Source organism: Pseudorasbora parva, chromosome 2, assembly GCF_024679245.1.
Source record: "Pseudorasbora parva isolate DD20220531a chromosome 2, ASM2467924v1, whole genome shotgun sequence".
NCBI classification, from domain to species: Eukaryota; Metazoa; Chordata; class Actinopteri; order Cypriniformes; family Gobionidae; genus Pseudorasbora; species Pseudorasbora parva.
This window is the reverse complement of record NC_090173.1, coordinates 4671046-4685427: the sequence shown is the minus strand read 5'-3', so window position 1 is coordinate 4685427 and position 14382 is coordinate 4671046. Positions and strand designations below refer to the sequence as shown.

General features: G+C 38.0%; 2 protein-coding genes across 3 annotated transcripts in view; one reads left to right on the top strand and one right to left on the bottom strand.

The window, feature by feature from the left end:
* LOC137090647 (uncharacterized) overlaps positions 1–11803 on the bottom strand; it is a 188509-nt gene extending 176706 nt beyond the window's left edge. Inside the window, exon 1 of the mRNA XM_067454602.1 lies at positions 11761–11803. Coding sequence (XP_067310703.1) covers positions 11761–11788 — 28 coding nt within the window. The 5' untranslated portion in view covers positions 11789–11803. The remainder of the gene's footprint in view (positions 1–11760) is intronic.
* ccdc134 (coiled-coil domain containing 134) overlaps positions 1–14084 on the top strand; it is a 21521-nt gene extending 7437 nt beyond the window's left edge. The window contains exons 2-8 of one of the 2 annotated variants that reach the window (XM_067454660.1): positions 7741–7845; positions 7931–8052; positions 8132–8216; positions 9111–9292; positions 9382–9453; positions 12749–12876; positions 13818–14084. In XM_067454660.1, the coding sequence (XP_067310761.1) occupies positions 7746–7845; positions 7931–8052; positions 8132–8216; positions 9111–9292; positions 9382–9453; positions 12749–12874 (687 nt within the window). In that variant the 5' untranslated portion in view covers positions 7741–7745 and the 3' untranslated portion in view covers positions 12875–12876; positions 13818–14084. Of the gene's footprint in view, positions 589–7740; positions 7846–7930; positions 8053–8131; positions 8217–9110; positions 9293–9381; positions 9454–12748; positions 12877–13817 lie in introns of those variants that run through there. The other variant, XR_010907949.1, reaches the window with a different exon arrangement.
* The last annotated feature ends 298 nt before the right edge of the window (positions 14085–14382 follow it).

The window sequence follows — 14382 nt, the reverse complement described above, 5'->3', positions numbered from 1 at the left end:
ACAAATTCACAAACACACACTCAAACTCAGACACAAACATTCAAACTCAAAAACAATCTAACAGACACAAACGCTCACACACACTCACTCAGACAAACAGACACACTGACTTATGAACACACTCACACACTGACACTTTATTCAAAGACATTACATAACTAAATTATTTAAGGGATTAAAGAAGAAATAAGAACGGTAAAAGAGTTCCAGGTATAATTATAGCCTGTATAGCTGTGAAGTCATCATTTAAACTCTTTCAGATCATATTTTATATTGTAAAATAATATGCACACATTCACTCTTGTGTCTAGTACGTCAAAAAAAATGTAAACAACTTTTTTCCTTCTCATCACATTCAGTTATGAATGACTGGGTTATTAAATATCTGTCATAAAACAGTTATCAAATATTAAATGTTTGACTACTTTATTTAAAAAAAAAAAAACTTTGATCCGATTGGCCATTTTCAAAGAGTTTCTGGGCCAAATAAACCATAAATCAGGCATTAGACCCCGAAATCCCCAAATAAACCGTAAATCAGGCATTAGATCCCGAAGTCCCCAAATAAACCATGAGTCAGGCATTAGATCCCGAAATCCCCAAATAAAGCGTAAATCAGGCATTAGATCCCGAAATCCCCAAATAAACCGTAAATCAGGCATTAGATCCCGAAATCCCCAAATAAACTGTAAATCAGGCATTAGATCCCGAAATCCCCAAATAAACCGTAAATCAGGCATTAGATCCCGAAATCCCCAAATAAACCGTAAATCAGGCATTAGATCCCGAAATCCCCAAATAAACCATAAATCAGGCATTAGATCCCGAAATCCCCAAATAAACTGTAAATCAGGCATTAGATTCCGAAATCCCCAAATAAACCGTGAACCAGGCATTAGATCCCGAAATCCCCAAATAAACCATAAATCAGGCATTAGATCCCGAAATCCCCAAATAAACCGTGAACCAGGCATTAGATCCCGAAATCCTCAAATAAACCATAAATCAGGCATTAGATCCCGAAATCCCCAAATAAACCGTGAACCAGGCATTAGATCCCGAAATCCTCAAATAAACCATAAATCAGGCATTAGACCCCGAAATCCCCAAATAAACCGTAAATCAGGCATTAGATCCCGAAATCCCCAAATAAACCGTGAACCAGGCATTAGATCCCGAAATCCCCAAATAAACCGTAAATCAGGCATTAGATCCCGAAATCCCCAAATAAACTGTAAATCAGGCATTAGTCAGATCCCGAAATCCCCAAATAAACCATAAATCAGGCATTAGTCAGATCCCGAAATCCCCAAATAAACCGTAAATCAGGCATTAGATCCCGAAATCCCTAAATAAACCATAAATCAGGCATTAAATCCCGAAATAAACCATAAATCAGGCATTAGATCCCGAAATCCCGAAATAAACCATAAATCAGGCATTAGATCCCGAAATCCCCAAATAAACCATAAATCAGGCATTAGATCCCGAAATAAACCATAAATCAGGCATTAGATCCCGAAATCCCGAAATAAACCATAAATCAGGCATTAGATCCCGAAATCCCCAAATAAACCATAAATCAGGCATTAGATCCCGAAATCCCCAAATAAACCATAAATCAGGCATTAGATCCCGAAATCCCCAAATAAACCGTGAACCAGGCATTAGATCCCGAAATCCTCAAATAAACCATAAATCAGGCATTAGACCCCGAAATCCCCAAATAAACCGTAAATCAGGCATTAGATCCCGAAATCCCGAAATAAACCGTGAACCAGGCATTAGATCCCGAAATCCCCAAATATACCGTAAATCAGGCATTAGATCCCGAAATCCCCAAATAAACCGTAAGTCAGGCATTAGTCAGATCCCGAAATCCCCAAATAAACCATAAATCAGGCATTAGTCAGATCCCGAAATCCCCAAATAAACCGTAAATCAGGCATTAGATCCCGAAATCCCTAAATAAACCATAAATCAGGCATTAGATCCCGAAATAAACCGTAAATCAGGCATTAGATCCCGAAATCCCCAAATAAACCATAAATCAGGCATTAGATCCCGAAATCCCCAAATAAACCATAAATCAGGCATTAGATCCCGAAATCCCCAAATAAACCGTAAATCAGGCATTAGATCCCGAAATCCCCAAATAAATCAGGCATTAGATCCCGAAATCCCCAAATAAATCAGGCATTAGATCCCGAAGTCTCCAAATAAATCAGGCATTAGATCCCGAAATCCCCAAATAAATCAGGCATTAGATCCCGAAGTCCCCAAATAAACCATGAGTCAGGCATTAGATCCCGAAATCCCCAAATAAACCGTAAATCAGGCGTTAGATCCCGAAATCCCCAAATAAACCGTAAATCAGGCATTAGATCCCGAAATCCCCAAATAAACCATAAATCAGGCATTAGATCCCGAAATCCCCAAATAAACCGTAAATCAGGCGTTAGATCCCGAAATCCCGAAATAAACCGTAAATCAGGCGTTAGATCCTGAAGTCCCCAAATAAACCATAAATCAGGCATTAGATCCCGAAGTCCCCAAATAAACCATGAGTCAGGCATTAGATCCCGAAGTCCCCAAATAAACCGTAAATCAGGCATTAGATCCCGAAGTCCCCAAATAAACCATGAGTCAGGCATTAGATCCCGAAGTCCCCAAATAAACCATGAGTCAGGCATTAGATCCCGAAATCCCCAAATAAACCGTAAATCAGGCATTAGATCCCAAAATCCCCAAATAAATCAGGCATTAGATCCCGAAATAAACTGTAAATCAGGCATTAGATCCCGAAATCCCCAAATAAACCGTAAATCAGGCATTAGATCCCGAAATCCCCAAATAAATCAGGCATTAGATCCCGAAATAAACTGTAAATCAGGCATTAGATCCCGAAATCCCCAAATAAACCGTAAATCAGGCATTAGATCCCGAAATCCCCAAATAAACCATAAATCAGGCATTAGATCCCGAAATCCCCAAATAAACCATAAATCAGGCATTAGATCCCGAAATCCCCAAATAAACCGTAAATCAGGCATTAGATCCCGAAATCCCCAAATAAATCAGGCATTAGATCCCGAAATCCCCAAATAAATCAGGCATTAGATCCCGAAGTCCCCAAATAAATCAGGCATTAGATCCCGAAATCCCCAAATAAATCAGGCATTAGATCCCGAAGTCCCCAAATAAACCATGAGTCAGGCATTAGATCCCGAAATCCCCAAATAAACCGTAAATCAGGCGTTAGATCCCGAAATCCCCAAATAAACCGTAAATCAGGCATTAGATCCCGAAATCCCCAAATAAACCATAAATCAGGCATTAGATCCCGAAATCCCCAAATAACCCGTAAATCAGGCGTTAGATCCCGAAATCCCCAAATAAACCGTAAATCAGGCGTTAGATCCCGAAGTCCCCAAATAAACCGTAAATCAGGCATTAGATCCCGAAGTCCCCAAATAAACCATGAGTCAGGCATTAGATCCCGAAATCCCCAAATAAACCATAAATCAGGCATTAGATCCCGAAATCCCCAAATAAACCATAAATCAGGCATTAGATCCCGAAATCCCCAAATAAACCATAAATCAGGCATTAGATCCCGAAATCCCCAAATAAACCGTAAATCAGGCATTAGATCCCGAAGTCCCCAAATAAACCATAAATCAGGCATTAGATCCCGAAGTCCCCAAATAAACCGTAAATCAGGCATTAGATCCCGAAGTCCCCAAATAAACCATAAATCAGGCATTAGATCCCGAAGTCCCCAAATAAACCATGAGTCAGGCATTAGATCCCGAAGTCCCCAAATAAACCGTAAATCAGGCATTAGATCCCGAAATCCCCAAATAAACCATAAATCAGGCATTAGATCCCGAAATCCCCAAATAAACCGTAAATCAGGCATTAGATCCCGAAATCTCCAAATAAACCGTAAATCAGGCATTAGATCCCAAAATCCCCAAATAAATCAGGCATTAGATCCCGAAATAAACTGTAAATCAGGCATTAGATCCCGAAATCCCCAAATAAACCATAAATCAGGCATTAGATCCCGAAATCCCCAAATAAACCGTAAATCAGGCATTAGATCCCCGAAATCCCTAAATAAATCAGGCATTAGATCCCGAAATCCCCAAATAAATCAGGCATTAGATCCCGAAATCCCGAAATAAACCGTAAATCCGGCATTAGATCCCGAAATCCACAAATAAATCAGGCATTAGATCCCGAAATCCACAAATAAATCAGGCATTAGATCCCGAAATCCCCAAATAAACCGTAAATCAGGCATTAGATCCCGAAATCCCCAAATAAATCAGGCATTAGATCCCGAAATCCCGAAATAAACCGTAAATCCGGCATTAGATCCCGAAATCCCCAAATAAATCAGGCATTAGATCCCGAAATCCCCAAATAAATCAGGCATTAGATCCCGAAATCCCCTTTAATCAGCCAGGATGGAGTCATGGCTCAGATCTCATGTTTCCCCCTCTGTCAGATGATGAATTATAATCATTATTATGAGTCATTGTGTGTATTGGGACGGTCAAACCTTTATTGAATCGCAGTGGAGATTTGAGTAAGTCTGACTCTTATTTTAGAAGGACCGATGGGTTAGAATGCTGTGCTGATGTTAATTTATGCATTTTTAATTATTAATTAATTTTTTTTATTTTCGTTTCGTATATTTTGTCATAACTGTAGAGTATTAATGCTTGTTTCAGCCCTTTTTTTTTTAGTTTATATCTCACAATTTATTGAAGGCTTGCAAAATTATTGGTGACTCTTATTGGTTAACTAGCACGAATAAAAAAACGAATCAAAACCGTTTTTAAAATCACAAATATCAACAATAGCATATAACATAATCAAATTACAATCATCAGTACACATGGAGTTTGTTCTACATTTGGAGTTTCTGTCTTTGCCTGAGTAGAAATGAAACACCAACATAAAGCTATGCGCCTCTTAACATTTTAAAGCTACACTGGGATATTCATCCAGTGAGTAATAGTTTCTGTTCCTCTCAATTCCGATTTCGTTTGAACTCCTACGGTGGCTGATTTAGTCCAAGATTAACATGGCTTCCAGTTCGACCTCGTCCATGAGTGCTCCTTCAAGTGATGAGGTTACTTTAGAAAACTATTATAATTTGCAGTTATTTAATTTGTCAGTTAACATGTAGTTTATGCCATCTATGTAATATGAATAATAGTTTTACGTTTTCGTTATTTTTTTTTACCATTTCATTGCTAACATCAGGTTCCCAGACGAATGCAAGCTAATCTTAGTAAAGGAATGTTTATCAGAAAAGCTTTCAGGTTTTCGTAAAGCAGTCTCAAGCAATCCCCCTCTTCACATTCGACACGGTGCCATCGAGTGTTAAAACGCGAAAGGCGAAGCTTGAATTTACGGGTATGTCCCTCTTTGGCTACTGTACTTTCAAGATGGAGGAGCAAACATGGCGACCGGCATTCGAACCCCTCACCCGTATGTATTTTCAATGCAATACTATAAACTTACGAGAATACTTTATTACTTGAAAGAAGTAAATATACATTAATGAGCACATATATATTTAGCTAAGAATAAACAAAAAGAAGTTACACTGTGTAGCTTTAACACACAAACACACTCACAGTGACTTTCGCAGTTTTACATTATATTTATTAACAGGCTAGCCAACACATGATTCGTCCTGTTAAACGACTTCACTAAAACAGTCCCACGTTACTTGACTTTAATTCCTTTCGTTTTTTTAAAATTGGTACTATTAGCATAAATAAAATGAATGAAATTGAATAAAATTAGTACTTGAAGGAAAAAAAATGTTTTAAACGCATTAATATCATCATGTTGGAAAATTCTTATCAGAATAATTTCTATTAAGTTAGTGTCTGTTTTTAGATAAACCTGTAACATTAAGCAATATTTGATGTGTTGTGTTTTATAAACTACTTGATTTTATAACTTCCACTAGGAGGCGATCATGTGTAATCCTTCATTTGCTTGTTTTGAAAGTGATGCACATGCGTTCGTTGTGTTTTACTGTGAAATGAGAGCTCTCATATTTAATAATATTAACACATTTATCTCTCTCATCCATCCGCAATTAGTTATTTTATTTGGTCCGCCTGACCCGCGGATATAGCTACAATCCGCTCACACACACACACACACACACACTGGCTAAACTTCACTGCGGTCAAATCGGCATGATCAAAATCATCCGTGATTCTTACTTTTGCCTTCAGATAACAAGTTAAGAGAGTCAAGGAGTTTTAGTCACTATTTAAAACAGCCCGACTGGAAGATTTTTCAAGCCGTGCTTTTTTTAAATACATTTTTTAATTATTATTATGATTTTATATCCCACAATTCTGAGAGAAGCAAGTCAGAATTGTCAGATAAAAAAAGTTGCCATTATCTACAATATTTTTTTTATTCTGTCCTTTTTTAACCACACTAAAGGTATTCGTTTCAAAGTCTCTGAATTGCGAAATATAAATTCTATAAAAATTGTGATAATGCGAGTCAGATTTGTGCAAAGGGAACTTGGACGTGTGAGATAGTCAAGCATTGTGGGTATGTCATCACTTTCTCTACCCAGAGAACCAGAGATCTTTGGTTTTGAGTGTGTGTGTGTGTGTGTGTGTGTGTGTGTGTGTGTGTGTGTGTGTGTGTGTGTGTGTGTGTGTGTGTGTGTGTCTGAGTATTGCTTGTGTGTAGATTGAACACTGTTTGTATTAGACAAACTCTGCTGGTATATTTGACCTTTTGCCTGTTTCTTGGCCCTGAATTGGACAGCCCTTTCAGTTTGTTTGCCTGGTTGTAAATATATTGTAATCAGGATTGATCTCCAGTTTTGGTAGGAGAGTTCAGTTTGTATATTGTATTTTTCTTTTCTTTTTGGGTTAGGGTTTAATAAAGTGGTTTTAAAAGCAAGGAGGTTTTGTGTTATTTTGGTCCTGTCCGCTCCTGAATCTAAGGTCCCAAATTAAATCAGTAAATCCATCTTTGTTCAAATACACTGCTGTTTCACCCTGTCCCCTAGACGGGGCGTAACAATATAAACTCAGAATTAACATGAAAAACACATTGTGAGTTATAAACAAGCATTCATACTCTACAAAATATATAAAACAAAAATAAGAACATTTATTGAATTCAAATTAAAATAAATAAATAAACATCAGTGTTAAAAACTTAACAGTCATTATAAAATACAATTCTGAATTACTCAAATCTTTTGAGTTTATATCCCACAATTCTGACTCGTTTTCTCACCATTCTGAGTTTATTTCCCATTTTCTCGCCATTCTGAATTTATATCCCACTGTTCTGACTAATTTTTTTGCATTTCTGAGTTTATATCCCACAAATCTGACTCGTTTTTTCACCTTTCTGAGTTTATATCCCACAAATATTTATTTATTTTCAATTCAGAGTTTATATTTCACAATTCAGAGACATGGAAACGAAAAAATTTAATAGAATATACAAAACCTGTATATATTTCTATAAAAAAAATATAGAAGGACATTGCAATATCTCATAATTCTGACTTGAAATCATAGTCAGAACTGTAAGAACTTGTGATTGCCTTATTTAGTTTTTAATCTGGGCTAAGCTTTTAGAGTACACCGCTTCAGTATTCTCTGATTTTTAAAGTGCTTATGGATACATCTGTTCTGTTGTGTGTGTGTGTGTGTTTCCCTCTAGTGGTCATGTTGAGTGTTTGCGCTCTGCTGCTGTTTGCGGCTACGGCGGTTTTCGGCTCCGACTCGGACACACAGAGACACCGACACGACTCCAACCTGGAGATCTGTATCCTTCTCAGACACAGGTGTGTGTGTGTGTGTGTGTGTGTGTGTGTGTGTCGGGGGTTTGTTGTCCTGAACATCTCCTTCAGATAAGCGTCTGTTCGAGACCAAGAGGAAGGATCAGCTCAACGCTCTGAAGAACCTGGTGGAGCTCAATGACGTCAACCAGCAATACAAGATCATCGACATCATGCTGAAGGGCCTCTTCAAGGTCTGTCCGAAGCCCTGTCTGATGAAGATGGTGTGAGTGTGTCCTAATCAGTCTGACGTGTGTGTGTGTGTGTGTGCAGGTGCTGGAGGACTCCAGAGCCATTCTCATCGCTGCTAACATGCAGCCGGATGATCCGTTTCCACTCGACGACAAAATCAAAGAAGGTAATCACTGATCTCAAGATCTGCTCGTTTTCTTCATTTCAGGCGTCTGAGAGCACTTCACAAGACGTTATGCTGATGTGTGAACACTCAGAACACACACACACCCTTTCAAACCTATGAAAGCCTGTTTCCGCCACTAAATCGCCACTAAAAAAAATAAACAGTAATTACAACTTTTTATCTCAGAATTTTTTTACAATTCTGAGATATAAAGTCACAATTCTGAGATATAAAGTCACAATTCTGAGATATAAACTCACGATTTTTTGATATAAACTCACAATTATTTGATATAAAGTCACAATTCTGAGATATAAACTCACAATTATTTGATATAAAGTCACAATTCTGAGATATAAACTCACAATTATTTGATATAAACTCACAATTCTGAGATATAAACTCACAATTATTTGATATAAACTCACAATTATTTGATATAAACTCACAATTCTGAGATATTATTATTATTTCTCAGTTTCTCTGACTTTATAACTCTCATTTGTGAGAGAAAAGTCAGAATTCTGAGATAAAGTCACAATTACTATTTATATTTTTTTATTTAGTGGCAGCAACGGTCTTCCATATAAATCAAGTTGTATTTATTTCTGCAGAGCACAAATATAAACATATATATTTAATATAAACCTGAGCAGTGTGAGATTCTGCAATCTGCCGCTTCGGTTAGAAACGCAGAATATTAACAGATGAAACCGTGCCATCAATCAATAAGAAAACATCTGCATGCCAGTCAGTTAATGTAATTATGCTCATATATCATGAGTTCCCATATCAAGTCTGAATGATTTCTGAAGGGTGTGTGTGTCTCTTTCTCTGAACGTGTGTGTGTGTCTCTTTCTCTGAACGTGTGTGTGTGTGTGTGTGTGTGTGTAGCGTACTCTCACGTGGTGGAGAACACGGCGTTCTTCGGAGATGTGGCTCTGCGATTCCCCCGTATCGTCCATCATTACTACGATCGTAACCCGGACTGGAGCGGGCTTCTGCGCTGGGGTCTGCGCTTCTGCAACCAGACGGGCGTCTTCAGCGGAGGAGCCCATCAGCACGTGCTCACGCTGGTCAGAGAAGAGCATCATGGGAACTATTATGGTGGCGCCGCATTCAGCGGACTCAGTAAATGAACTGTGATTGTGTGTGTTTGCTTCAGATGTCACAGGAACTGGGCATCATGGAGAAATCGGCAGACTTCGTCAACCCGTATCGCACTGAGCGAGACGACGTGAGTCACACACGCACTTGCACAGACACACATATATACACACAACACACAGATGGATATTATATTAATGTATAGTGTTGTGACAGTCACTGCATTGTGTTAATAATAAAATCGCCGGTTAGCAAGTGTGTTTTTCAGCCACTGTACAATTACAATTAAGCTATTGTTTTTATTTATAATGTAACATTTTAAATATTAGTTCATTAATGTTTGGAGGACCAAACCTGCAGAAATTAAAAATAAATGAATGAATGAATGAATGAATGAATAAATAAATGAATCAAGTCTGAATGATTTCTGAAGGATGAATGAAAAAATATATGTAAAGGAAAAAATAGTTAAATAAATGTGATAATAGGAAAATAAATAACAGAATAAACAACTTGATCAATTAAATATGATCAATATTTAATCAAATGTCTTAATTTGTTATTTATACTTTTCAAAAATATATATATAATGGCCTGCATTATATTTAAATAAATATAAATATTTATTTGTTGATTAATTTTAATATTTATTTTAGTATTGATGCATTTATTTATTTTTAGATTTATTTATTTATTGGTTCATTTATTTGGACTTTAAATTAAATCATATTTAATGTATCAAGTTGTTTATTCTGTTATTTATTTTCCTATTATCACATGTATTTATGAATTTACATATTTTGTATATTCATTCATTCAATAATTTATTTATTTTTATTTTCTGCAGTTTTGGTCCTCCGTACATTAGTATTTAAAAACATTTACAGTCTAAACTTACTTGATTTAAAATAATAATTAAATTCTGAATAATTGAACATTATTGCAACCTGCGTTAAAAAATTTTTGTTAAAAAAAATTAGCAAATATTTAAAACATACAGCCTTGCTCATTTTAAAGTAAAATCATTTATATAAAATATATTTTAAATCATTTAAAAATGAAAATTCATATTGAAGTTCATTGACTCAAATTAATAATACATTTTAAATTAATCAATTCAAATTGTAGTAAATCTAATTTATGACTGAAACTTTACTAAACTAAATTTCAGGATTTTTCATTTTTGAAAATATTCAAAATTTAATTTTTCTCCAATACTTGAAAACATATTGAACATACTTGCTTTAAACAAAATCTAACCAGTTAATTTAATTTTTTTTAATTTTGAAAAATGTTTTCTTAATTTCCTTTAAAAAAAAGTAAAGTCTGAATATACTCATTTTAAATTAAAAACCAGTTTAAAACTTAAACATTTTAGGTAATTAAAAAAACAGTTTAATCCTCAATATACTCAAATATATGAAAACATGAGCAGTCTGAACTTACATTAAACTGATGACAAAATCAACTAATCCATCTAAAATGAGTTTTAAAGCACTTTATTCATTCTTCACACACACCTGTCAGGTTTAGAAACGATTCTAATATAGTTTTGAATCTTCACTCAAGTTGATTTCTGTAATGCATCAGGTAATATCTTGTAATTATTAAAACATTCAACTTTATTGGACAAAATGAGTGTAATGTCCTGGCCTGTAGTGTGTGGACAGAGCCAGTAGGTGTCAGCAGAGCTTCTGTCTTCCAGTGTTTGAAGATTAAACAGACTTCTAAACATTCTCTCTATTCTCAGTGTACAGGTCCTTCTCAAAACATTAGCATATTGTGATGAAGTTCATTATTTTCCATAATTTAATGATAAAAATTAAACTGTCATATATTTTAGATTCATTGCACACCAACTGAAATATTTCAGGTCTTTTATTGTTTTAATACTGATGATTTTGGCACACGGCTCATGAAAACCCAAAATTCCTATCTCAAAAATTAGCATATTTCATCCGACCAATAAAAGAAAAGTGTTTTTAATACAAAAAAAAGTAAATCTTTAAATAATTATGTTCAGTTCTGCACTCAATACTGGTCGGGAATCCTTTAGCAGAAATGACTGCTTCAGTGCGGCGTGGCATGGAGGCGATCAGCCTGTGGCACTGCTGAGGTGTTCTGGAGGCCCAGGATGCTTCGATAGCGGCCGCAAGCTCATCCAGAGTGTCGGGTCTCGCGTCTCTCAACTTTCTCTTCACAATATCCCACAGATTCTCTCTGGGGTTCAGGTCAGGAGAGTTGAGCACAGTAATACCATGGTCAGTAAACCATTTACCAGTGGTTTTGGCACTGTGAGCAGCTGCCAGGTCGTGCTGAAGAACCAAATCTTCATCTCCATAAAGCTTTTCAGCAGATGGAAGCATGAAGTGCTCCAAAATCTCCTGATAGCGAGCTGCATTGACCCTGCCCTTGATAAAACACAGTGGACCAACACCAGCAGCTGACATGGCACCCCAGACCATCACTGACTGTGGGGACTTGACACTGGACTTCAGGCATTTGGGCATTTCCTTCTCCCCAGTCTTCCTCCAGACTCTGGCACCTTGATTTCCGAATGACATGCAAAATTTGCTTTCATCCGAAAAAAGTACTTTGGGCCACTGAGCAACAGTCCAGTGCTGCTTCTCTGTAGCCCAAAAGTGTCTTGACCTGGGGAATGCGGCACCTGTAGCCCATTTCCTGCTCACGCCTGTTCACGGCGGCTCTGGATGTTTCTACTCCAGACTCAGTCCACTGCTTCCGCAGGTCCCCCAAGGTCTGGAATCGGCCCTTCTCCACAATCTTCCTCAGGGTCCGCTCACCTCTTCTCGTTGTGCAGCGTTTTTTGCCACACTTTTTCCTTCCCACTGAGGTGCCTTGATACAGCACTCTGGGAACAGCCTATTCGTTCAGAAATGTCTTTCTGTGTCTTCCCCTCTCGCTTGAGGGTGTCAATGATGGCCTTCTGGACCGCAGTCAGGTCGGCAGTCTTACCCATGATTGCGGTTTTGAGTAATGAACCAGGCTGGGAGTTCTTAAAAGCCTCAGGAATCTTTTGCAGGTGTTTAGAGTTAATTAGTTGATTCAGATGATTAGGTTATTAGCTCGTTCAGAGAAACTTTTCATGATATGCTAACTTTTTGAGGAATTTTGGGTTTTCATGAGCTGTATGCCAAAATCATAAGTATTAAAACAAAAAAAGACCTGAAATATTTCAGTTGGTGTGCAATGAATCTAAAATATATGAAAGTTAAATTTGTATCATTACATTATGGAAAATAATGAACTTTATCACAATATGCTAATTTTTTGAGAAGGACCTGTACCTCAATAATAACTAGTCTAGCTTGATTTCTACTCGATTGTTCTACAGTATTCATGGTCTTTCACGTCTAAGCCACAGTCCGAATGTGAAGTAACGAGTAAATCTGTGTGTGTTTCAGGTTCTGCACACGGCCGAGGCCTTCCAGAAGATTCTGCGAGAGGAGGAGAAGAGGAGGAGGAAGGAGGAGAAGAGGAAAGAGATCCGGAAAGGCCCGCGCATCTCTCGCTCTCGCAGCGAGTTATAGAGGTCCGTCCTGGGGCGAGAGAAGTTTACACTCAATCAGGGAGCCTGTGCTGGGTCTGTCACGGGCGTCCACGTTTACAGGTTTCAGAAAGAGTCTCTGATGCTGGACACTTGAGTCGCTTCTGTTTTTAACTCAGAGGCTCTTTGTTAGATTCACTGCTGGTAATGTGAGTGAGTGTGTGTGTGTGTGTTAGTGCTGTAGCTCTGTGCTGGGTTAAGGGGGAGGGGTCAGTGGGCGGGGTCACGCTAGAGGATATATGGGATGGGTGGGGCCAGATTAAGAGTGGGAGGAGTTATCTGATTGAGTGGGGTTATGCTTGTAAGGTAGCCTTAGAGGGCGGGGTCATGTATAGTGGGTGGAGCCATCAGTGGAAGAGTTGAGTGGGTGGGAGTGGTCTGTGTTGGCGGAGTCTTTTCAACTCCTAAGTGGGTGTGGCCATTACAAGTTAGCCTGAGTGGGTGGGGCCATGTATAGTGGGTGGGGTCATCAGTGGAGAGTTTAGTGGGTGGGAGTGGTCTGTGTGGATGGAGTCTTAAATGGGTGTGGTCATTACAAGGTACCCTGAGTGGTTGTGGCCATGTATAGTGGGTGGAGTTATCAGTGGAAGACTGGGTGGGAATGGATTAGTGTGGGCGGAGTCATAAGTGGGCATGGTCATTATTGCAACATAGCCTGAGTGGGTGGGGTCAAAGTGGGTTTGTTTCTCAGATGAAGGTATTTTGGACACTGCAGGGGCAGATTATTTCAATATTTAACACAAACTTGATGAGTTTTGATAATATAAAATCAGAAATAGTTGATGTTTCCACACATATGAAATCCATCTGTTAAGTATAAATGCTTTATTCGGGGATACTTTGTAGTCTAATTAGAGAATTGTCGGTGCTTGATGTTTTTCTGCTTCCTTTAGAAACTATTATTCATTACAGATTTGTATATTTAGCCCGTTGTGCGTGAGGAGGAGAAACGGACGAGTGTTGATGATCTGACCTGAGATCAGAGCTGCACTGCCAGAGAAACTCTTTCACCATGAATCTGATGTCAGTGTGAATGCGGATCTGTGCTGATTCACTTCACTTTCCCCGGGGTTTAGATGATCGAGACGCTTTGGCTCTATCGATCTGCTCATGTGACTGTTATTGGTATAAGTCTGTACAGCATCAGTGGGAGATTATTACTGACAGAATTAATAAAGTTTATTCAACAAACACTCGCTGATTCTTGGTTCATTACTGCTCTCAACTACCCAATCAAGGACCTTTTTAAGACGTAAATAATAGTAGGGAAAAGATGCCGGAATTACCTACAGGAAAACCAACAGAAAGAGGATGTGCCTACAACAGGGAGGAGGAGAACAAAAACGAAGCTAAAGCTGAGTAACAAGATGTGTTTAATGCTAATATGATGGCATTATAAAGTGCTGCACATATATTTTGAGATTGTTTTTGTGAAGCATTTCCACGGACACGTGATCAGTTGGATTGAGAGAAGATGGTGACTGGTTCGGC